The 24,454-nt window shown below is 39.4% G+C and overlaps 1 protein-coding gene and 1 long non-coding RNA gene across 3 annotated transcripts; one reads left to right on the top strand and one right to left on the bottom strand.

The window, feature by feature from the left end:
- Window positions 1–605: 605 nt before the first annotated feature.
- LOC131313156 (uncharacterized) lies at window positions 606–8,355 on the bottom strand. Its single transcript, XR_009196087.1, has 2 exons — window positions 7,941–8,355; window positions 606–5,026 (listed from the first exon to the last, which is right to left on the bottom strand). It is a non-coding gene; the product is annotated as an uncharacterized LOC131313156 (long non-coding RNA).
- Window positions 8,356–9,526: 1,171 nt separating this feature from the next.
- Window positions 9,527–23,032, top strand: LOC131315017 (protein transport protein SEC24 A-like). Of its 2 annotated transcripts, XM_058344058.1 has the most exons (14): window positions 9,527–9,763; window positions 13,329–14,500; window positions 14,599–14,737; window positions 16,550–16,740; window positions 17,799–17,906; window positions 18,013–18,216; window positions 18,404–18,635; window positions 19,689–19,838; window positions 19,965–20,121; window positions 20,600–20,727; window positions 20,840–21,162; window positions 21,249–21,431; window positions 22,566–22,806; window positions 22,873–23,032. In XM_058344058.1, the coding sequence occupies exons 2-13, from the start codon at window positions 13,376–13,378 to the stop codon at window positions 22,797–22,799; spliced, it is 3,174 nt and encodes a 1,057-aa protein (XP_058200041.1). In that variant the 5' UTR covers window positions 9,527–9,763; window positions 13,329–13,375; the 3' UTR covers window positions 22,800–22,806; window positions 22,873–23,032. The 2 variants fall into 2 exon arrangements, with proteins under 2 accessions (XP_058200041.1, XP_058200040.1); XM_058344057.1 differs by lacking the exon at window positions 22,873–23,032 and having other exon boundaries at window positions 22,566–22,852.
- Window positions 23,033–24,454: the final 1,422 nt, after the last annotated feature.

The raw sequence follows: 24,454 nt of genomic DNA, 5'->3' as shown, positions 1-24,454 counted from the left end.
CACTCAATGTAATCAGAACGTGATTTTAAAGTTGCTCACGAGAAATCAACAAAAAAAATGACCGGGAATGACTTCATCCGAACAGTTTTTTTTTGAACTTTATTGAACGGTTTAATAAAAAATTGCTCAAATCAAGCCTTTCCCCGTTTTTTTTTTTGCCAATTTCTCGTGGGCATCTTTAAAATCACGTTTTGAATCCATTGAGTGGCTCAGATTATCAAAATTTGATCGGAAACTATGAGTTTAAAATTTGAAAGATTTTTTTAGAGATTTTTTTAAGGGTCCCTAGAACTGCCCGTATATATATATATATATATATATATATATATATATATATATATATATATATATATATATATATATATATATATATATATATATATATAGACACACCTTTCTCCTTTATTATGGGCAACTGCGAACTTGACGTTCGATCTTTGCGAGTCAGATTTCCATACCATATAAATACAGAACAAAGAAAAAGACTTTCCATGGTACCGTAGCTTTCCATTAGGAAGCTCTCAACGAAACTTCCTTCGAATCCGCCGCCTCAACGCATTCATTCAATTCAATATATAGCGAAGTAGGTTTTGGTTTGCCAGAATGAAGTTCTTTCCTACTGCCCAAAGATCAAAATCTGGTCAAAGCTTTTAATCCCTCAGCAAAATATCTCAGGAAGAAACCAAACAATGTCTTTCATTTTGCTTGACACCATTGCCACCACCACCTTCACCAAAGCCCAGAAGCGTTGGCGTATCGCTTGCACGGCTATCCACTTCACGCTTTATCTCGCCCGAGATATCGTACCCGATAAGAGGAGCAAATCCAGTATAGCCCAAAAGAGATGGCGCCTCGCCTACACGGTGATATACTCTTCCCGCGCCATTCTCTCCCTCATTGCGGAGATTGTACCCAAATCGCCAGACCGCCGCAGTCACCCATCTCCTCATACCATTGTTGAAATCGAGCAGATCATACCCAATCATGGTTTTGATCAAACCACTTCGAAAAGTCACTTGCTGGAGATAGACGACGCAGATGAAGCGGATGATTCGTTTTTCCCCGACATCGACCAATCGAAACTCACCGAAATGGTGAAGGAAAAAGACTTGAATGAGCTCAGCAAGTTTGGAGGCATCAAGGGCTTAACCAAAGCTCTTCAAACTGATCCTGAAAACGGAATCTCCGGCAATGACGACGATTTCACCCTGCGAAAGACCAGGTTCTGTTAGAACTTAGGTTCACAAATATCATTTTATAACAATAATCATTGGACCACGTGAACATAGAAACACAATCAAGAAAAACATGAGAGTACGAAAATAGTGAAAGTAGGAAAAATGTTGACTGTGAGATTGAGAGTCGTGCAGTAACTGTCTTAAGGATAATATTCCTCCCCTCGTGAAGGTTCCACCGGAGTGTACTAGTCCCAAGATTAAACCCAAGTGCTCACAAGCATTCCTCATCCGATGTTCACGACCACCAAGAGATTTGAACGAGTCACGAACTGAGTTGCCCAACTCTATAGAAAATAGTATAAAAATATTCTAAAAATCCTCTTTCATTATCTGTGTATACTCTCCAAATATTTTCTTCATTTCCACTACTTTTCACACTTGTCAAAACCCAACCCATATATATAGAGGTTATTGGATTAAGACCCATTTATTGATATATTTAATGATAGGAATAAATATCACTTTTATGTTTATGCAACCGACAACATTTATGCACTAATATTGTAACGGAAAGGTAATGATAGATAATAAGTGTTTTAATTTATTTTTATTAAAATCTTTCAATGTTCCAACAGGTTCGGTACAAACACTTACAACAAGCCACCCCCGAAAGGGCTACTTCATTTCGTGGTGGAGGCGTTCAAAGACACCACCATTATCATCCTTCTGGGCTGCGCTGCGCTCTCTCTTGGCTTCGGCATCAAAGAGCACGGAGGCAAAGAAGGTTGGTACGAGGGTGGTAGCATATTCGTAGCCGTTTTCGTTGTTGTTGCGGTTTCTTCACTTAGCAATCTCAGACAGGAAAGACAGTTTGATAAGCTGTCGAAAATAAGCAATGACATTAAAATCGATGTCATGAGAGACGAAAGGCGGCAGAAGATATCCATCTTCGAAATTGTGGTAGGAGACGTCGTGTTCCTAACGATAGGGGATCAAATCCCAGCTGATGGGATTTTCCTATCAGGACATTCGTTGCAAGTGGACGAGTCAAGCATGACGGGAGAGAGTGACTACGTGGAAGTCGACAGCGAGCAGAACCCCTTTCTGCTTTCTGGTTCGAAAGTTGCCGATGGTTATGCAACGATGCTGGTGACTTCTGTGGGGATGAACACCTCTTGGGGCAACATGATGAGCTCAATAGCACGCGATTCCAGCGAACGGACGCCATTGCAAGCTCGGCTCGACAAACTGACCTCTTCCATTGGGAAGGCAGGTCTTTCCGTTGCTCTACTGGTTCTTCTGGTTCTGTTGATTCGGTATTTCACCGGAAACACAAACGATGAGAACGGAAACCAGGAGTTCAATGGCAGCAGAACGGATATAAACGATGTGTTTAATTCCGTTGTGCATATTGTTGCTGCTGCAGTCACTATTGTGGTCGTCGCGATTCCAGAAGGTCTACCATTGGCGGTCACACTCACACTTGCTTATTCCATGAAGAGAATGATGGCAGATCAGGCAATGGTCCGGAAGCTTCCTGCTTGTGAGACCATGGGGTCTGCCACCGTTATCTGTACCGATAAAACGGGAACATTAACGATGAATATGATGAAAGTCACCAAGTTTTGGCTTGGTCAAGAAAGCATTGAAGAACATCATTCCGAAGTGATTGCCAAAAATGTCCTTGAACTATTCCATCAAGGGGTTGGTTTGAACACCACTGGTACTGTTTGCAAACCACTTTTGGGCTCCATACCTGAGTTTTCAGGTAGTCCAACTGAAAAAGCAATTCTATCTTGGGCGATCTTCGAACTGGGTATGGACGTGGAAAATTTAAAGCAAAGTTCTACCATTATTCATGTTGAAACCTTCAATTCGGAAAAGAAACGAAGTGGGGTTTCAGTGAAGAAGAAGGATGATGACACTATTCATATACACTGGAAAGGTGCTGCTGAAATGGTACTAGGTATGTGTTCGCATTATTATGAAGGCTCTGGAAAGGTTACGCCAATAGATGAAGAAGGAAGGAAACAATTCGAGAATATAATCCAAGGAATGGCAGCTAGTAGCCTGCGTTGCATTGCTTTTGCCCATAAGCAAGTTTCAGAGCAAGAAATCAAATATATCAACGATGGGAAAAAAACACACCAGAAGCTAGAAGAAGATGGAATGACCTTGCTAGGTATAGTTGGGCTGAAGGATCCATGCAGGCCTGGTGCAAAGAAAGCCATTAAAATTTGCAGAGCAGCTGGAGTGGATATCAAAATGATAACAGGAGACAATGTATTTACTGCAAAGGCAATAGCCACAGAATGCGGAATTCTTGACAATAATGATAAACAAGTTAGGGACGGAGAAGTGGTGGAAGGAGTAGAGTTCCGGACCTACACACACGAAGAAAGAATGCGAAAGGTGGATCGAATCCGTGTAATGGCGAGATCCTCCCCTTTTGACAAGCTTTTGATGGTACAATGCTTGAAACAAAAGGGACACGTGGTTGCAGTCACTGGAGATGGCACAAACGATGCACCAGCTTTGAAAGAAGCCGACGTAGGACTTTCCATGGGAATCCAAGGCACTGAGGTGGCAAAAGAGAGCTCAGATATCGTCATATTGGATGATGATTTTGCCTCTGTGGCCACGGTTCTGAGATGGGGGCGATGCGTATACAATAATATCCAAAAGTTTATTCAGTTTCAACTTACTGTAAATGTTGCAGCTCTGGTGATCAACTTTGTTGCAGCAGTTTCTGCCGGAGAAGTCCCCCTAACAACGGTGCAATTGTTGTGGGTCAACCTCATTATGGACTCATTGGGTGCTTTGGCTTTGGCCACAGAGCGACCAACAGACGAGCTGATGGACAAACCGCCAGTGGGCCGGTCTGAACCCCTCATAACAAACGTAATGTGGAGAAACCTTTTGGCACAAGCTCTATACCAGATAGCCATCCTCTTGACATTCCAGTTCAGCGGTAGATCGATCTTTAATGTAAGCAGGGCAGTAAACAATACTATAATCTTCAACACCTTTGTGTTCTGTCAAGTTTTCAATGAATTCAATTCGCGGAAGTTGGAGAAGAAGAACGTGTTCACGGGTCTCCATAAGAACCGGTTGTTTCTTGGGATCATTGCAGTGACTGTAGTTCTTCAGATTGTGATGGTGGAGTTCCTGAAGAAATTTGCAGACACAGTGAGTTTGAATTGGTGGCAGTGGGTAGTTTGCATTGCCATTGCATCCTTTTCGTGGCCAATTGGTTGGTGCGTGAAGTCCATACCTGTTTCGGAGAAACCATTCCTCAGCTACCTCAGACGTTGAGATCCCGGGTGGCGACAATTACGTTTTAAGTACTTGCGCAGCAGCCAGTGTAACTTGTACTCTCGCATCATTCAAAACATAGTGAACCCCGCAGCACTCTCTTAGATTAAGGTGAATTCAAAAGGATTATGCAGGTTGTTAAATCAGCAAGTCTTCACCGTAGTATATGAACCACCTACGTGGAAAGTTGATGCTGTAAGCATTATGGCATTAAGTCCAACGACTGTGCTCAGCCAAATCCCTGCAAGAAGAACTTAGCAGAGGAAGATTTGTTCAGTTAACACAAAGTAGTTGAGGCTAGCCAACGCTAGGTTGAGCCAGCGGAATTGAATTGCAGATCATTTTCTTGCATATCACTCCATTCTTTGCATGTGGGTTTTAAACTTTGACAACCATCGTCTTTACGAATTCGCTTGGAGAGTGGGGAAGGGTCTTCAGGACCATATTTTGAGATTGAGACGACGAAGGAAGAAAAAATAAGAGAACCAGCACAGGAAGTTAAGGGGCTTCGCTTGGATGTTCAGCTTCTCATCCTGAGGAGTGAGAAAAAAAATTGGGGAGACGATAATTTTTTTGTATCCATCCAATTGTATCGATAATTTTTTTGTATCCATCCAATTGTATTGTTCATTGTAACCGTTATGAAAATAGCTTCCAACTACATTTTATCATGTTCGTTCTCTCTTCTCCCTCTCCACATACATGTTAGTGTCTTTGTACTGTCATACTAATTAACTGTAATAAGATAGTTTGATATTTCCATTGACCTCGATCTTTTTGTTCACCTGTGTTTTTGGGCATTATTCTTCAATTGATTATGTAGTAGTAAGTCGTGCAAGTAAAATCAGTAGTCAAAGTTTGGGTAAGTCGACCTCTTTTTCCTTCTTTTTTATTTTGGTGCTTTGTTTCTCTATTAACTTATCCCATGAAAACACGACCTCATTGGGATCAGCCATAACTAAACCCAAACAAAAGTTCTGCATTTGACAACAAAATGATGATTAAGTCATAGGATATATAATATGTATCTCAGAAGTCAGAACTACAAGTTCAGATACGGTATTTGGGAATCCTGGGAGAGTTCAAAACTTCAATGCCTTGGTGGCAGATAGGAACACCAGATCAATACCACATGCAAAACAGATATCCCATATTGATACTGATACTAATACATCCGGATATATTATTGGAAAATACTAAAGGCAACCCAATGAGCTGTCGTTAAGGTTTAAAAAGTGGATTGAAATATGTGAAAAGTGTATGAAAGTGTATTGAAATGTGCAAAAGGTGCATGGAGAGTGCTTCTTCTTTTTTTCCTTTTTCCTTTTTCCTTTTTTGTCTTTTTCTTTGCTTATTGACAACCCCAAACTTGGAGATTCGTTCATAGCCAACTTGGGAGTGGATTGCAGTTACTCAAGAGAACTTGGCCGAGGACTTTGTTAGATCATGATGTCTTCAAAACCATGATTCATCTCTTGCTTTCCAACCAAAGAATGAAGTGCTATAAGTGGATTAGTCTTACAGCACTGACACACCTAACTGCTTGCCGTATTCGTGTCCGACACGCCAAGGACACGCTGCACACTGGCACACCAGAAGACACACAGCACATGTCCAAATAATTTTAAGCATGGGACACTTTGTTGACACATCAATGACCCATGTGTCTCAACTTGAACACCGAGTGGAAGCATGATAGGGATTAGCTTGTAGTATTAAAAGCTTATTTCGGAGGTCAAATAATGCTATCTAAAAACTAAATACAAAAAAAGAAATTTCAACCAGATAAAACTCCCGTTTAAAGCCTAATATTTAAAAGTAATAAAGTAAGAGTTGTCAAGATTCTATTAGGTGTTTCCAGATAGAATGTTCATACATATAACAATCAACTATCTAACTAAATACATAAACATATTGTGGGTCATGTCCCCCACAGTGTCTGTTCCCATTTATTTAAAATTGCCATGTCTTGTGTCCGTGCTCATCTTCCGGTCTGAGTTTGTGTCCTGTGTTTCTTACTAGCAAATCCTTGAAATGCAATGGAATAACTCAAACCACTGACTCACTTAATGAAAATAACAACCAACACCCTCATACAGGCACTCTCTATAACACAATCATCTGCAATTTCCCACCATCCAAGATCCAGCAAAAGCTGTTATGAAGAAATGCAGTCATTTTACATAGTACAGCTAATATATCTATGAAAGCTTCTTCATGTGTAATTACGAGGCCTGGCTGACTGTAAATCGTAGGGGAAAAATAAGTTCTTTGAGTAACCCATAAAGAAGCAGCTGAGACCCGATTTTCCTGGATGGTATTAAAAAAAGGGGACTGCAAACATATTTTTTTTTATAACTCAAGTGTCTAAGCCAGCATATACACACCTCTATTGACCTGGGCACCAATCCCACTGTCCACTAGCACGGGTTCCAGTTAAAGCCCCGGAGCAAATGTGATGCAGAACAGAATATAATATGAAGAATATAAATTAATTAAGCATTATTTTGAGTTTCTTATTTTGTTAGGAAATTCCGTTTTAGTTGCCTCTTGTTTTGGCAATCTTATATTTCTTTCTAGTATTTGATTTCCTAGTCAAAGTAGAATTTTTTGTTTTTTGTAATTTTTGTTAATTAATTGATTCTACTTCCTTTTCGGACGAATCAATTAGGGTTTCGGACGAATCAATTAGGGTTAGAGTTTTTTCCTAAATAATAAGTTGTAAGCCTTCGGGCTAAGGGAGTTGTTATTGAATTAAAGAAAAATTGAGAGTTTTCTCATTGTCGTGTGTTCGGAGAGGGAGTACCTCTAGTTGCCGCAGCCTTCGTTTACAAAACTATTTGCAAGAAGAGATCACGAACTTACTTATATTAAAGATTCTCTCTTTGAAACATAAACACAAATAGGTATGAACTAGAAGTACTCCGTCTTCGAACACACGACAATGAGAAAACTATCAATTTTTAATTCAATAACAACTCCCTTAGCCCGAAGGCTTACAACTTATTATATAGGAAAAAACTCTAACCCTAATTGATTCGTCCGAAAAGGAAGCAGAATCAATTAATAAACAAAAATTACCAAAAACAAAAAAATTCTATACTTTGACTATATAAGTTTGTCAAAACAAGAGGCAACTAAAACGGAATTTCCTAACAAAATAATAAACTCAAAATAATGCGTAATTAATTTATATTCTTCATATTATATTCTGTTCTGCATCAAAATGCCTCCCAGAGGACTTGATCCTTGACTACCAAGGCAACCCTTGGGGGGTTGAGACAGCGAGCACATTAAATCAGAATTCACTTTGTTTATTTTTTTTCTAAGCAAATCAGGTCAGGTTTCACTCTAAGCTAATCATAGGCTAAAAGGAAATTATAATGACTCCAAATTTGCATGTTAACAAATACTGAAAATTACTCAAGTTTGTGTGCAAGGGTTTACCTTAATTAAAGGAAATCGCATATACTTCTAAACTTGTAAAGAAACTCACTTCACTTTCTTGCGTTGTGTTGGAAAAACTTCGATCTACTATTATTCTGATCTCCATCCATTCCTTGTTCGGTTACAACACTTGTCTCTCAAGTCTGAACACTGGGTCGTATCGAAATCAACCGAGCAAATCAGCCCATGGAATAGGATTTACTAAAACGAGATTTGATGCGCCCGCGCACTTGATTGCCCCATGTGAGGGAATCGAATTCGGGGTGGATATTGTTGAGGAGACCCAAATCGATATCGAATTTACAGCTTCTGATTTCTTTGTTTTGATCGACAGGTTTGATCCGACGAAAATCTGCGGTTTCGACCATTCCGTTCATTCCCTCGTCTCTTCTTTCCCAATCCCTTCTTTTCTTTCCCGCTTTTATATTTTTCCCTTCCCGGGTTATTTTCGCTTTTATCCCCCTAAACTATCTCGAACATATTTATGTCGTCCTTGTGCTTTCAAACCAATCCGTTTCATCCATTAAACAATCTCAAATGTGTTATGTCATCCCTCCTTAGACCACGTTCGGTTGCGGTCGACTTTTCATCATCCGTTTCCGGGGGCTGAAATGGTGTGTGATTGTCGAGGGGTAGAGTATCAACCTTGGTCCGATGTAACTTCCTCGTTGTGATCATGCCTCTTGTTTTAGTTCCTTTTATTTATTGTACTCCTTATATTTATATTTAATTAAGTAAAAGTTTTTTCCTAGTTGAAAGAAAAAAATAGAACCTAACTAGGGTCCAGGTAGTCATAGATATGACTATGTATGACTATATGTACATGGAATTAGTTATACATGGATTGATTCTAAAAAATGCATAGAAATACGGATAGAGTTTGATTGGGGGTCCACTGAGTAATAAGTACGCGTGATATGTATATATATACGTATGAAATTTGAATAGAGCTTGACCAGGTTTATTGGGTGATAGGTACTATATTCATTTCGTTCTTTAATTTTTTTTTTATAGAGTTTGGATACTCCGAAATTAACTTTCAAATATAAAAGCTTGCCTTTATCAATACTAATTTGATATACTAAAATTTACCTTGCGTGTACATCAAAGCATGTAAGTTATTGAGAAAGGAGAATAACTAGAAAATTAAGATTCTACTATGTCTACGAGGAATTTTAAAACTTATTGTATGTGTTTTTAGATGGAACAGAAAAAACTATTTTAGTTACAAAAGTTGTGCGAAAGCTTTTATTTTAGTGTTGTTGATCATCATTCTCTTTCAAATACATGACAATCAAACATAGTATAATACGTAATTATGTGATGAAAAATAAAAGGAATTGATTTTGTCACTCCTCTTTTTATTAATGTCACTCCCCTTCTCTCATAAAATAAATCATCTAATCAAGACACAAAGGAGAATGACATTAACAAAAGGAGAGTGACAAAATCACTCCCCTAAATAAAGGTCAATGAAGGTAAGGGGATCAATCCAAAAACTGACTAAACTACAGGGAGTGAAGTGTAGGTTTCCCCCACGGCAAGAGATACACGATGCGGCATCTCACTGTAGCTGCGGTCGTTATTAGTTATGTTTAAAAAAAAGTTCAGCAAATCCGCTCCCAATTCGTTCTTCCTCTTCCTACTCTCTCTCTCTCTCTCTCTCTCTCTGCCCTATTGACTTACCTTTGCAAACCTAGTCACCGGCAATCTGATCAACTGTTGCAGTACTTGGCGTCGAATTCAACTCCCTGTTCATCAATCGCCTGATCCTCTGTAACTCCTGTTTCAAACTTCTCCAAATCGTCAAATCAGTGCTGCTGGTACGTTCAACGCAAATTTGACATCGTTTGTCTGATTGATTGCTGTTGGTTTCTTTCAAATTTTTATGCGTTCATGGAAGCATAATTTTCAATTTGTTCAAACTTTGTTGATTACGTCATAATTGCTAAGTATCAGTGACGCAGCGGAATTCACGAGAGACTAGTTAGCGTACTATTCCAAACGAGATAAACAACTCGTCGCAACGAGCAAATCTTGCGCACAAGAAAGAAAGAGAGAATCTCTGAATATTATTGATCAAAAGCTTAAAAGTTTAATAATTGAATAACTTACACCCCTATTTATACTAGTAGGAGTCATAACAATAAGGTAATTACTTAAAAGACTAATAGGAATATGCCTAAACAAGTGGCATTAAAAGGGGGATTCCTAAAACGAATAATTCCTAGAATAAAGTTTCCATAAAATTGAAATTTTCTAAATTTTTGTCCTATATCAGTCTCCTTTTCTTCAAAAGAACTCGACCTCGAGTTCTCATTGGAAATCTGCCATCTTCCATGCCAAAGAAACAGATACTTAGAATACTTTAACTCCTTTCTTAACTTGAAATAAAATTTCAAGAAAAAGTGTATTTGCAAAGATTGTTTCTCAGCATGCCTTAACTTGTTGACAAAATTCACTAGATGAATGTTGGGAACCTAATCAAATTGTTGCACTCCAAGAAAATCGACAACTAGAACCTTATGCTGAAGTTGCTGGTTCTCTAGACTTTGATTTATTATAGAGCTGGTTGGCACTCCTTTGTCAGAAAATCGGATTTCAGCAATAACTATATTTTCTTGTAGTGTTGTAATCAACTACATTGTGGGTGATTCATCAAGCCCAAATGCACAAACCTCCAATGCAATATTCTTTTGTTCCTCCGCAACCGCATCAGAAACAATTTCAATATCCTTTTGCACACAAGCATTGATGTTAATTTCGTCTTGACCTTCAACTTCAATTTTGACTTCTCCCACGGCTTCTACAATAATTTGTTCTGTATGATACTGTTTTGGCTTATATTTTCCTCCAACAATTGCTCATAATTCCTTGGTAAAAATCTCTCCATCATACATTTTTTAATTCTGTACCATGCATAAATTCGACGCTTGCCCAATCGATCTCTTAGAAATTGCATATCTAGCCACCATCGTAGCGCTGGTCCCGTAAGCTTCACTAACAAATACCTCCACATTTGTTCTGTTGGAATTTTTGCATACTCGAAGGAATCTTCGATGTTTAGAATCCAATCCAAACGATCTTCAAAAAATTCAAGACCACTAAATTTTGGCAAATTATCGTAATATCTGAAATTTGGTTGTCACTTTATCGACTGATAAGCATCATGGTTCTCGAATAGCTCGCCTTCAAATTTATTCCTACTATCGTAATGATAATAAGAATATCCTCTGGAGACGTTATGGTGAATAGGTTGGTTGCGGGCAAATCCCTCAACGCGGTTCCTATTCTGGTTAGGAGGTTGGCAATGGGCAAATCCCAACGCGCGATCCTTCTCAACCCTTTCTGGCCTTTGGCGATTTTGTAGAGTCAACCCCTGCAGCATCTCACGGATCTCAGCGAATTGAGTGTAGGTATCCTGACGGATCTCGGTCAACTGTGCTTGTTGATCCTCCACCATCCTCCTTAGGTCAGTAAGCCCATGACCAACGTCAATGGGTGTGTCTTCTTCTGTGTTTGGTGCCATTGAACCAGGCAAAGCCTTGCTCTGATACCACTTGACGCAGCGGAATTCACGAGAGACTAGTTAGCGTACTATTCCAAACGAGATAAACAACTCGTCGCAACGAGCAAATCTTGTGCACAAGAAAGAAAGAGAGAATCTCTGAATATTATTGATCAAAAGCTTAAAAGTTTAATAATTGAATAACTCACACCCCTATTTATACTAGCAGGAGTCCTAACAATAAGGTAATTACTTAAAATGGAGACCAAGCAAAACAATACTTGGAAACAAAGACTTATAAAATTAAAAGACTAATAGGAATATGCCTAAACAAGTGGCATTAAAAGGGGGATTCCTAAAACGAATAATTCCTAGAATAAAGTTTCCATAAAATTGAAATTTTCTAAATTTTTGTCCTACATCAATCAGGACCAACTTGTAGGGGCGTTCGCGAACTAGTGAGGCTCGACTTGGTAAAGGCTGGTTCGAGTTTCATTCGCATGTTAAATGAATGGAACCGAACCTGAGCCTGACAGTATTCGGCTCAATTAGGCTCACAAACCTAGGGTGTAGGTATACAATGAAAATTTTATGTCTACAATTTCAGTACCTTGTATGTGAACAAACTTTTTTACATGTACTACATGTAGACTTGTATGTGTATTTTTAATAGGTATATATTAAAGAACAAAACTTCTACATATATGAACTTATTTATATGCATAATACTTGTAACAGTTTTATTCTAAAGTTCGGCTTGTTTCAGCTAATTTGCAGCCCTACCAGCTTGTATTGGCAATGAGAGATTCCTTAATTTGCGTGCTTCCTTGTTGCCGATAACAATTTTTTGAATGTACTCATTTTTGTTAGTTTTAAGATTTTGTCTTTAACGCGGGAACGTTGTAATACTCGAATTAACTGGGAATCAAACTTTAGCTTGACCAAACACATACACACACATAAATCAATCACAGCACACATAATACTTAGTTCAGTGAAAATGCCAAGTTTCACAGCTCACACCAGCTTTTATTTAAGTCTTCATCGGCGAAGAAGAGATGCAACATCGGCTGCATAGGCGAGGCACACTATGTACTAGGATTTGCACCAACGAAGTACCATAATGCCCTTGGTATTTAGAAATCTTGTGCGGTCCAAAGCAAGGGGTTGAGGCCAGTACTAGTCAGGCTCTAGAAAATTCAACATGTTTTGCCTATTATTGGAGTCTAGTTAGTTATTTATGTTAGTTTTCGTTGGTGAAGTTGGCAACAAATCAAGACACCAGAAATCACTAAGTAATGTCGATTTTGGAAGTGTGTTAATTTTTCTTGTTGAAGAGCATAACTAGGACACCAATCAAGCTCAAACCAATGGACTGTTTTTGTATATCGATTTAATCGAATATACCGGACACTTGTAAGAGCAATAGGGTATCTGAAATCCATACTAAATGGGGGGACACACGAAGCCACTGAAAGATCATAACTGAAAATGATTTTTATCGTAAGATTTTGAGTGGGAATGGGAAGGAGTGTTCCATGGGCACTTAGAGAATGTCCATGAAACATATAGACCCTAAAAACTCTTGGAGCCAATACGGTTTTCACTGCACTCCGGTCACCACGTAATTTTCTTGTTGGCCATTGAATAAAGTTCCCGCATCAAGCTTATTCCATGTTTTCGTCTAGCAATATACTCCAGATTTTCAATTTGAATGTGTTTTCGCTGATGTGTTACATAGTATTTATTTGAACTATTACCTATGTCTGTCAACTTTCTTCTTGTAAATACTTCTGAGTTACTCTCCGAGCCTTGGCTTTTTGAATAGTCTTTTAAATTTCCACCCTTATAATGACATATTGTATGTTTCACGTTCTCAGGACTATTCATGGAACCATAGCCATTGGAAGGAGATTTAGCGTAAGATATGAACACCATGGGGACAGAAAATTCTAACAGTGGAAATTTCCCTCAAAGGCCTGCTTCTTCTCCTCCAACTTTTGTTGCTGCTTCTCAGAGCACAACACCTTTTTTATCATCTGGCCCTCCGGCCTCTGCGTTTAGATCCACAACACCTATTGCTTTCCAAACTTCAAGGCCTTTCTTACCATCTGCACCTATTGCTTTCCAAACTTCAAGGCCTTTCTTACCATCTGCACCAGTTGTTGGACCTGAAGCATCTGGCGCTAGACCAACACAAACAGGTAGGTATAATGATCCATCTATGCCTCCTCCGCAATCATCTCATGCCCCACCAGGTGTTGGATCTTTCCAGCGCTTCCGGAGCCCACAATTTCCATCAACAGGTCAGTTAGCCCCTCCAAATATTTCTGCTCCAGGACGGCCAGTTTTCCCCCCACCAATTAGACATCCTGCAGGTCATGTTCGTTCCCCGCCAGTTTCTCTTCATCTACGACCGCAGATACCTTCTGTGCCCATGGGATCACCTCCTCAGAGCATAAACCAGTTGCCGTCTGGCATGGATATTCCTCCATCATCTTTAGATTCGTCATTTTCTGCTCCAAGGCCAACACTGCAGACATTACAGACATCTTGTACTGGTTTTCCCGGTAACCCACCTAGTGCAGTTATACAACCTCCACCTGTACAGTCTGCCCACTTTGTCACCCATCAAGGAGGTTTTGGTCCGGTCCCACCGACAACATCTGCCGCTTTTCCTTCCCGTCAAGGAGGTTATGTTCCCCCTCCGCCAGTTGCTGCTCCACTTGGTGTCTATTCAAGGGAACACATTCGACACCAAGGGTCTGGACCTCCAATGGGAGCTATGCAGGGTTTGGCAGAAGACTTCAGCTCTCTCTCTGTTGCTTCTGTACCTGGATCAATGGATCCGGGACTTGATTCTAAAGCATTGCCAAGACCATTAGATGGTGACGTGGAGCCAAAGTCTTTTGCTGATACGTATCCTTTGAATTGTGATTCTAGATATGTACGTTTTACAACTTGCACAATGCCGAATTCTCAGTCTTTGGTTTCAAGGTGGCATTTGCCTCTTGGAGCTGTTGTTTGTCCTCTTGCAGAAGCTCCTGATGGGGTGAGTATATGTGCAGTCCGAACTATTGACCGTGCTGATGTCGGGCATGCTTCAAATTAATTCCATTCTCTTTCTCATTGTAAACCCTGTTCATGCAGGAGGAGGTGCCAGTAGTTAACTTTACCCCGAGTGGCATTATTCGTTGTAGAAGATGTCGAACATATGTGAATCCATATGTGACATTCACAGATGGTGGAAGAAAGTGGCGTTGCAACATCTGTGCTTGCCTTAATGATGGTAAATTTCCAACTTTCCTTATAAGAAAGTGTGTTTTGTCATATAGACCCATGAGGGTTCATGGGAACGAAATTTATAGACATTGATTTGAACTGGTAATCTTGAATCTGGTGCAACTACACAAGTGATTTTCTCTTGGGTTCATTAATTCCCAAGTCTTAGGATATCCTACACGGTTTCATACTTTTTTTTATAAAACTTTTTAAAGACACTTGCTTTTCTGATTTGAGTTAATCAGTTTTCGTATTTTAAGGCTCATTTTGGTTTGGTTTGTTTTTTATTTTATTTTTTAATTGCTCTACAAGATCCATGAGCTATGACTGTTTTTATGAATACCTTGTAGGCTCAGGCAGATTAGTGTTTCAGGTATATTTTCTTTTTACTTTTGGGTATCATGTGTGAATCAACCAACTATTAATGCCTTTGTGCCTGGTACTTGTGGAGAATCAATAGGTTTAGGGAAGCCCTGTGCTGATCTTGGTATTCCTATTGTGCTTCCTACACACTTTCATGTGTTAGATACTTTTTTTTTTAGCCAACGTGTCATGCAAGAAACTTAGGCAAATTCAGGGCCAACCCTGACTTTTTGTGGGCCTAAAGCGAAAATAAAAACTGTCCCCTTTATACAATATTATGAAGAAAATAAAAAGTAGATGAATTTATTTTTCAATACAATTACAAGTATTCATCAACAATAAAAAGTTCCAAACAATGGCTGAACAATGAAAGACATCAAAAGTACCACTTAAATATCACTTATTTAAAAAAAAATAAACAAATGACTGAACTTTACAAGATTTTAGAGGCATCATTTGAATATCACTCTTGGAATTTTAGCAGCGAAAGTACTAATTATTTCCATAATGTATTTTATGGGTATTTCCGTCACGTTTGAAAGCATTTTCTGGCTTGGTTCAATATATCCCAAACATTTATCTGTTGAAGTATTTAAGTTGTCCGCATCAAATAAACAAATCCAAACACTCATCGTGTGTGTCTCATTATATATATTTTCCGTTATGTACCTTTATTATGGGCACCAAAATAGAAGGGCCCCCAAAATTTGCATATTTTTGGGGGCCTAAAGTGACCGCGCCTTGGGCTTTAGCTCAGGGCCAGCACTAGGAATACTTGTATTAATAAGCCTTCTTGTTAGGTGTGTTTCCAGTTAGACATGCATGGAGTCAGATACACCATACCCTCACCTTAGTGTTATGGATTGTAATGGGTACTTTATGCATTTAGAAGACTCCATTTAACATTTTCGTAAAGTGATGTAGCCAAAGGGTTTTAAAGACGCATTTCATGCATTAACATTTGCAGTATCTTGGTATTAACACTAGCATAAGGAGTCTAATGATGAAATCTATGTACAGAACCACCATTTTTCCAAATTTGCTAAAGTTATATGCTTGTCAAGCCATCCGCACGATTTTACTGTGCATGTAACCTCCCAAACTCTTTTTTGGTCTTACAATGTGATTAGTTACGTCACCTTCTAACTCCATGGATAAACAAGAACAAATGCCTTTTAGATTGGAGATTTACTGAGTCATTGGTCTTTTCATTTTAAAGTATAGTCATTGCAGACATTTCTACTTATGTTCATCATGTGTGCTTAGAAAATCTTTCCTACTTATACAGCATATACAAAACGGATTTGATTGCCAAATTTATACTATCATATAAAGAACAGTACATGATGTAACCTACCTAATATGCAACCCCCGACCCCCCATGTTGCCGTGCTCAACCTGTCTGTTGTGTTTGTTTGTATACACGCAAGCTGACCTATTTCCATCTCATATCCAGTTTCGGGTGATTATTTTGCACATTTGGATGCTAGTGGTAAAAGAGTGGACTTGAATGAACGGCCCGAGCTTACCAAGGGTAGTGTGGAATTCATTGCTCCGGTTGAGTATATGCACCGGCGTCCAATGCCTCCGCTATATTTTTTCCTGATTGACGTATCAATATCCGCTGTTAAAAGTGGAATGCTTGAGGTATGCACTTTTAGCTGATAAGGATGGGCCTTTAGCAATTTATGTTGCGTTGCTTCCTGCCCATGTATTCATTGTTTGGATTGTTTTCTATACCACCTTGAATTTATGGTTCTCTGTTTTTCTTTTGCATTGTTTATTTAATTTTTTCTGTGCAATCTAAGGTGGGAAAAATGGTGAAGGCTTTGGTTTTTATAGTATCAAAAACTCTTTCTACAATGGATATTGCATATGGGCTGTCCATAATATGCACTGATGGCAATGTCATGTTTGTGGCACAGAGATGGAATTAAATGTGGGCATATGGGGGCAAGGCCCCCCTGTAGTTTGAGTTTTTTTTTTTTTTTTTTTTAAATTTTAATATTAATACTTCACATGGTGCAAGGGGTACCAGTGGGAGAGAAGCTGTTTATGGGTGGCGATTTCAATGGTCATGTAAGAGTTAATAGGCAAGGGTATGAGAAAGTCTATGTTGGTTTTGGATTTGGTGACCAAAATGAAGCTAGTAGAAGTATCTTGAATTTTGCAGTGGCTTTTGATCTTATAGTTATGGACACTTTTTCCAAGGAGAGAGAGGAACACCTAATTACCTTTAAGAGCCGGTTCAATAGAAGTCAGATAGATTACTTTTTTGTTAGAGGCATTGAACATTTGTTATGCAAAGATTGCAAGATTATCCCAGGAGAATGTCTAGTGTCACAACATAGACTTATATTGCTAGATATTTGCCTGAAAGGGCAACATAGACCAATGAAGGAGACTAGACGCCCATGAACTAGATGGTGGCATTTTTCTTGTTGTTCATATTTCGGCCCCCATGTTTACGAAATCCTAGTTCCATCCCTGTTTACAGAGATGGACTTGTGTAGTTGTGAGCTTCCTCGCTTAAGATGATGCTCCTCTTATATAATTCTGTTTGATTATTGTACTAAACTATAATGCTACTATGTACTTTTTGTTCAATTATATTTACTGTTAATGATAACCATGTGACAGCTGAGACTGCATTTTCACTTTATGACTTGGATTTATATACATATATTTTCGATGTTCGTTTTCAGGTTGTGGCACAAACTGTCAAGTCTTGTTTGGATAGATTGCCTGGCTACCCCAGAACACGAGTTGGGTTCATTACTTTTGACAGCACCCTTCATTTTTATAACATGAAGGCAAGCAAAGCAGTGATTTTTTGCTGCTGCTTATTATAAAGAATGATTTCTTTTTCTTGCTTGCAACATTTATTGGTGTTGACTGATGTTGTTTCTCTTTTGCCAGTCATCTTTGGTGCAGCCTCAAATGATGGTGGTTTCAGATCTAGATGATTTATTTGTTCCTTTGCCCGATGATCTCCTTGTCAACTTGTCAGAATCAAGGATTGTAGTGGATGCTTTTCTAGACAGTTTATCCTCCATGTTTCAAGACAATGTCAATGTGGAATCTGCTTTTGGTCCAGCTCTTAAAGCAGCACATATGGTTATGGTGCGCTCCATTATTTCTGCGTGTTGCCTACGCCCATTTGAACTGTTAACTCTCACTGTTTGTGCAGTTATTTTCAGTCTTTATGTATTCTTTTATCTTCTGACTTACAGATGTTAGATGGTTTTTCTTTTCTTATTAGTTTGGCCATCTTTTGACTTGTTGACATATTCCTCTCCCCATCTTACAGGGACAACTTGGTGGGAAATTGTTAATTTTCCAAAATACGCTGCCTTCACTTGGTGTTGGCCGCCTTAGGTTGCGTGGAGATGACCTTCGTGTCTACGGAACAGATAAAGAGCATGCACTAAGGAGAGCTGAAGATCCATTTTACAAACAGATGGCTGCTGATTGTACTAAATACCAGATATCAGTGAATATATATGCGTTCAGTGACAAGTACACTGACATAGCATCCCTAGGTAGGTGTAGCTTTAGCACCTTCTGTTCTCAAGTCTGAAATTGAAACTCAAGGGGTCGCGTTTGGATGTGGGACATGTTTCTTGTTTTGTGTTTCTCGTATCATCTGTTGCCAAAACAAGTGAAACTACTTTTATTCGGTTTTCATTTTGGAGCCTTGTTTTGAAGATGATTGCAAGAAATGAAGGACATACGCATCACATGTTTTTGTTTTGTTATATGGGTTGTTGAAATCATACATGATGTTTGAAGAATTTATATTGTCTCATTAGGTGCTGTTGGTAGGATAAATTATGCCATGACTCTGGCTTTATCCTTTTAGTCACCGACTCACCATTGATTCATATATCTGGACAAGTTACATAATGCTAATGAAATCTGTCTTAAGACATTTTCATGTTCAGTTAATTAAGTGTACATTAATTTGCTTTGTACTTTTGGCTGATAGGAAATTTTTGTACTTTCTTCTATACAGGGTGCATTTATTTATTGGTATATTTAAGCATATTCATGTCTCATACTTCTGAATATCCTAATTGGTTTGACTGAGTTATTAAAATAAGATGTAGGGTTGCTTGGTTGATATAAACCCCTTAGCTGGACGAGGAATAATAATAAGCTGGTTTCCCTTCTATCTTCTGGGGCTCTAGGATGGCTGGCTGAAAGAGAAGAGGATTGAAACTGTAAAACGGGATTTTTTATTGGTAGAATAGAGACTGACAAGGCCTGGTTTGCCATGTCTTAAGAAGCAGAAATTGCAGAAAATGGAAGGAGTAGATAAAACAGAGAGGCATTCATGGGCATCTCTCTTGGTACTACATTAGCTTCATGTACACTCTAAAGGGAAGAAACAAAAACTTTTAGCTTCACTCATGCTCTGCTTTCATTTTGGCCAAGGATTAATTTTTAACCAATTTATTAAAGTCTATTTGTTGAGTTGGCAATTTGAATAGTTATTTAATTTTCGTTTTTTATGCTTGAACTTCTGCCTTTTGATTTATTTCGTTGAACCAATACACCTAATCAGATATGTTATTTCATTCTTTTGCATATAGGAACTTTGGCTAAGTATACTGGTGGTCAAGTATGCTACTACCCGAGCTTCCACTCAGCCATTCACAAAGAGAAGTTGAGACATGAGCTAGCCAGAGATCTTACAAGAGAAACTGCCTGGGAAGCTATTATGCGCATAAGATGTGGAAAAGGTAGTCATTCTGGTGGTCTAAACACCACTATGTTTAATCCATTTCCTCTATTTCTTTTCAACTTTCTAGGAAGTTTCTCCTCTTTATGGGCATTGGAGCTAATTTTTCGTTTTCTTGAACTATTAGGTTTGAGGGTCACATCTTATCATGGCAACTTTATGTTGCACTCCACTGATATAATAGCACTCCCAGCTCTAGACTGTGATAAAGCTTTTGCAATGCAGTTGACCCTTGAAGAGACACTGTTGACAACGCAGACTGTATACTTCCAAGTTGGTTTATTGTATCCTTCACTTCATGCCAAAGAAGTTCAAGCATGGCTCTCTTGGCACATGCGCATGGAAATTAGTGGCAGATGTATTTTGAAGTTTGTACTTCGTTTCATCTTGTATTTGTCACACCTGCACATTGCCAAAGAAAACCATTACATGGTAATGTTCAGTTTCACTTCATCATTTGCTCATGTAGGATATACGATTTATGCCCACCAGATGCTCTGTTGCTTTCCTCTCAGTTCCCTAGAGGATGAGGACCCAAATGCATCTCAGAGATATGCTTTAGCATGTAACAATACCCACCTTTTGCTTGAGCATGAAGTGAAGTCCTATCATTGACCATGTTCTTTTTGCATATGATTTTATGCCTTTGTATTTAACTTTTCCCCCCATGAAGTTCTTTGCTCTGAATATGCACTTTAAATCCCAAGGCATTATTCTAATTGGTGCAATAGATAAAAAATGACTTTCCTTAACCATCAAAAGATTCACTTCCTCTTCTGGAGAGAGGCATATCAGAGTACATACTGCAGCGATTCCTGTGGTTGCGGATCTAGGAGAGATGTACCGCCAAGCTGATACTGGTGCTGTTGTTTCTTTGCTTTGTAGGCTAGGTACAAAAGGCACCCCACTTCTCCCCGTGCTAGTTTTCCATATTTGACAATGGCATTAGTCTTGATTCTTATTTTTTTGCTTCCAAAATGTCTCAACTGAACTATTGTGCAGCAATAGAGAAAACCCTGTCCTACAAACTGGAAGAAGCTCGAAACTCAATTCAGCAGAGGATTATCAAAGCTCTAAAAGAATATCGAAATTTATATGCTGTGCAGCATCGCTTGGTAGGCAGGATGATATACCCAGAATCACTGAAGTTCTTGCCTTTGTATGGGTTAGCACTCTGTAAATCAATACCCCTTCGTAGTGGATACCCTGATGTGCAGCTTGATGAACGCTGTGCAGCAGGGCACACCATGATGACTTTACCTGTTAAAAATTTGTTGCAGTTGCTATATCCAAATTTGGTTCGGATTGATGAGTTTCTCGTGAAGGTACATTACTTGCTGGTGCGTAAATTTTCTGCAATTATGCCGTTGCTCTTGCAGATTTTACAGCTCTAGCTGCATCTTATTTGCAGGCTTATTCTAAGGTTAATGAGTTTAAGGTTTCGAGGCTACCACTTACAGCAGAGAGCCTAGATTCCAGAGGCCTTTATATTTACAATGACGGTTTTCGGTTTGTTATATGGTTTGGTAGAATGCTTTCACCTGATAGAGCTATGAATCTCCTCGGTCAAGACTTTGCTACAGACCTTTCGAAGGTAGTTTCTTCTATTGGTAAAATCTTTATATTACCACTCTATGTTTTTATCAAACTACAGGTACCTCATGTGCTTTTTGATTTTTTAACTCTGGTGTTGCAGCAGTTGTGATTTATTTAAAATACTTTGGTCTGGATCTCAATAACCATCTCATTGTGTTTAATGTTGCGCGTCAAATGGAATGATTTCTCACTCATGTCTTAGTGTTGAACGTGCCGCATATTTTTGCTTCTAACACGAAGAGAGCGATCAAAAATTCATGTGTCCTTGTTATGTGCTGTGTTACTAGAGCATAGAGGGAGAACAATAGGTTGGTAATTTTAGGACTATCCGATAGTCCTAGGATTCTAGGGATTTCACAAAGTGGATACCTCCGAGAGTACTGATGGTGATGGTTAGTGTAAAGTCTGGAACTATGATTGAAGAGGATGAACATGGAGAGAAACTAAGAGGTTGCTTGGTAAAGGTTTTGAGGGAGTTTTTTGGGGTGATAAATGGAGAGCGAGAGAGAGATGAAAGTAATCAGTGGAGAAAAACTTATTGGGAACCCCAAGTGAACAAAGGGTTTTCGAGGCACATCAATGATGTTTCATTTAAGACATCTTCCCCCACCAATTCCTAAGAATCTGGTCTGCACCAGGTTAGTAGCGAATCACTTCCAAGACACAATGAACCCCAGGATTTTACCTGTCATCTGGTTGCGTTTGCACACAAAATATCAGACCCGAACTCCTATGGAACTTTTAGTCCGCCAAGTAAGAAATTGTAACGTCGAATATGAATGCCAGGGTTCGAGAGAGTTCATTCATTTGTTTGGCGGATTGTTGTTTCGTAACCAATTCCAAGAAGTGGTTTGCCTCTGGGTTTCCGGGCCTTGGTGAATTACCCTTTGGTTTAAGTCAGTTTAACTTGGTTCTACTTGTTCTGGTGTGATGTTTGTGATTTTCCCTGAATTCCAAAGATTTTCACTGCACTAAGAGTAAAAGGTTCCGTCAAGTACACATTGTGATCTTCAAGTACACATATGTATTCTTGTTGTTTTCTCTTTAATGCCCTTTCCTTTACCTGATGCTTTTCGATTGTGCTGTCACTGACACCTTCTAATGCTCTATTTTTTTGGACATCGCAAATCAGGTTATTTTGTGTGAGCGTGATGGTGAAATGTCAAGGAAGCTGATGGCAATACTTGAGAAAATTAGGGTGGCTGACCCTTCATATTATCAGCTATGTCACCTTGTAAGACAAGGTGAACAACCCAGAGAAGGTTTCTTTCTCCTTGCAAACCTAGTTGAGGACCAGGCTGGTGGCATGAATGGTTATTTAGATTGGATTCTGCAAATTCACCGGCAAGTGCAACAAAACCTGTAATATATAGGTAAAAATGAGTTGTTCACTGCATGATTTTTGGTTGACGTATTTAATCGTGTTCTTTCAAACTCAGCATATCAAGGTAAAGGGAAGTTATTCCGTATTTTGTTTGAGAGGCTAAAAGTGGAATGGTAAGTTCACTTTGTCCAATCAAATTCCGAGAACAGCGGGGGATATTTCAACTACGGTTACCCCCCGCAATAAGGTCAGAAACAAAGCGGATATGGTGATATGGAGAGACAGCTGGCGGTGGTGAACTAAGAATCCTGAAAGAGGGTCCTTCCAAATATCAATAGAAGCACCGAGGATCCCCTGTCCAAGCCCAATCCGGACATGGCCTGTTCCACCCCTCGGAGCCGATGATCTCGCAAATCAACGACTAAGATGTGCCGAACACGTTTTGCTACAAAACGACGTTGTTTTGGCTCGGTGCATCTCAGCCGTTGATTTGTGAGATCAACGGCTCTAAGGGGTGAGACAGACCCATGTCCGGATTGGGCTCGTACAGGTGATCTGGACTCCAATAGAAGAGATATTGCGCACATTCCATCGCCAACCTTTCTTGGGAATTGCCCTACCAGCAACAATGCTCCGCCAAGCCCAAGACACAAAATTTGGACAAGAAGCATATGGAAATATTTACCTCTGTATTAAAGCCGCTGGAATAGGGACCGAGGACCTTGCAAGAATCTCCAACCCTGTTTAGCCAGGAAAGCAAGATTAAAGGCATGGAGATCCCGCAAGCCAAGCCCTCGACATTTGTTTGGTTTCACGTTCAATTTAAGATTTAATCTTTAAGCCCCAAACACATTTGTTTCTTATAAAACTTGCCTTGTAAAAGTGCAGGAGCTTGAATGCATCAAAATTACCATATTTTCTATTCTAAGCTTGAAAGTTACCATGAGCCATGGTAGTTTACCTGAGGGCTGAGGTATATATTTTGGAACAAACCTTGTTGTGGTATTCATTACTCCAGATTTTGCATTCATACAGAAATTACAACTTTTTATTCCTGTAATTTGATCAACAGGGGTGATACGGTGAAAATCTATATTGTCAACCGTAGCCTCTTTTCTGATAACTCACTCAGGTATATGGGCCAATTTACGCGCACCTCAACTAATTCTAGGGACTAATCATATTTCCCACTTACGGGAATCTATTGGGCCGAGCTGGGATCGGCCAGACTTGTGCGGCATAATAACGGGCTTGGCATCTATTCAAGTCCGTCCAATAAATAAAGAGTACTGCTATGGGTACCGACGGTACCCATAGGGAAAATGCACCGACGGCCACCGGACGGCCGTCTCCGGTCACCGGACGGCCGATCCGAGCCGTCCAAAAATTTTAAAAAATAAAACCGAGTGGCCTTACGCGAGAATCAATGGCATCCGAGGTGTGTAGGGTACTTGATCCGAGCACCCATTTTTCGTGTATATTTGTATATACGTGTATATACACGAAAAAGGGGTACTCGGATCAAGTACCCTACACACCTCGGATGCCATTGATTCTCGCGTAAGGCCACTCGGTTTTATTTTTTAAAATTTTTGGACGGCTCGGATCGGCCGTCCGGTGACCGGAGACGGCCGTCCGGTGGCCGTCGGTGCATTTTCCCTATGGGTACCGTCGGTACCAATAGGATTTCTGATAAA

The sequence above is a fragment of the Rhododendron vialii genome, chromosome 13a, assembly GCF_030253575.1.
Source record: "Rhododendron vialii isolate Sample 1 chromosome 13a, ASM3025357v1".
NCBI classification, from domain to species: Eukaryota; Viridiplantae; Streptophyta; class Magnoliopsida; order Ericales; family Ericaceae; genus Rhododendron; species Rhododendron vialii.
The sequence above is the reverse complement of the archived record's forward strand: the minus strand, read 5'-3'. Positions and strand labels throughout refer to the sequence as shown.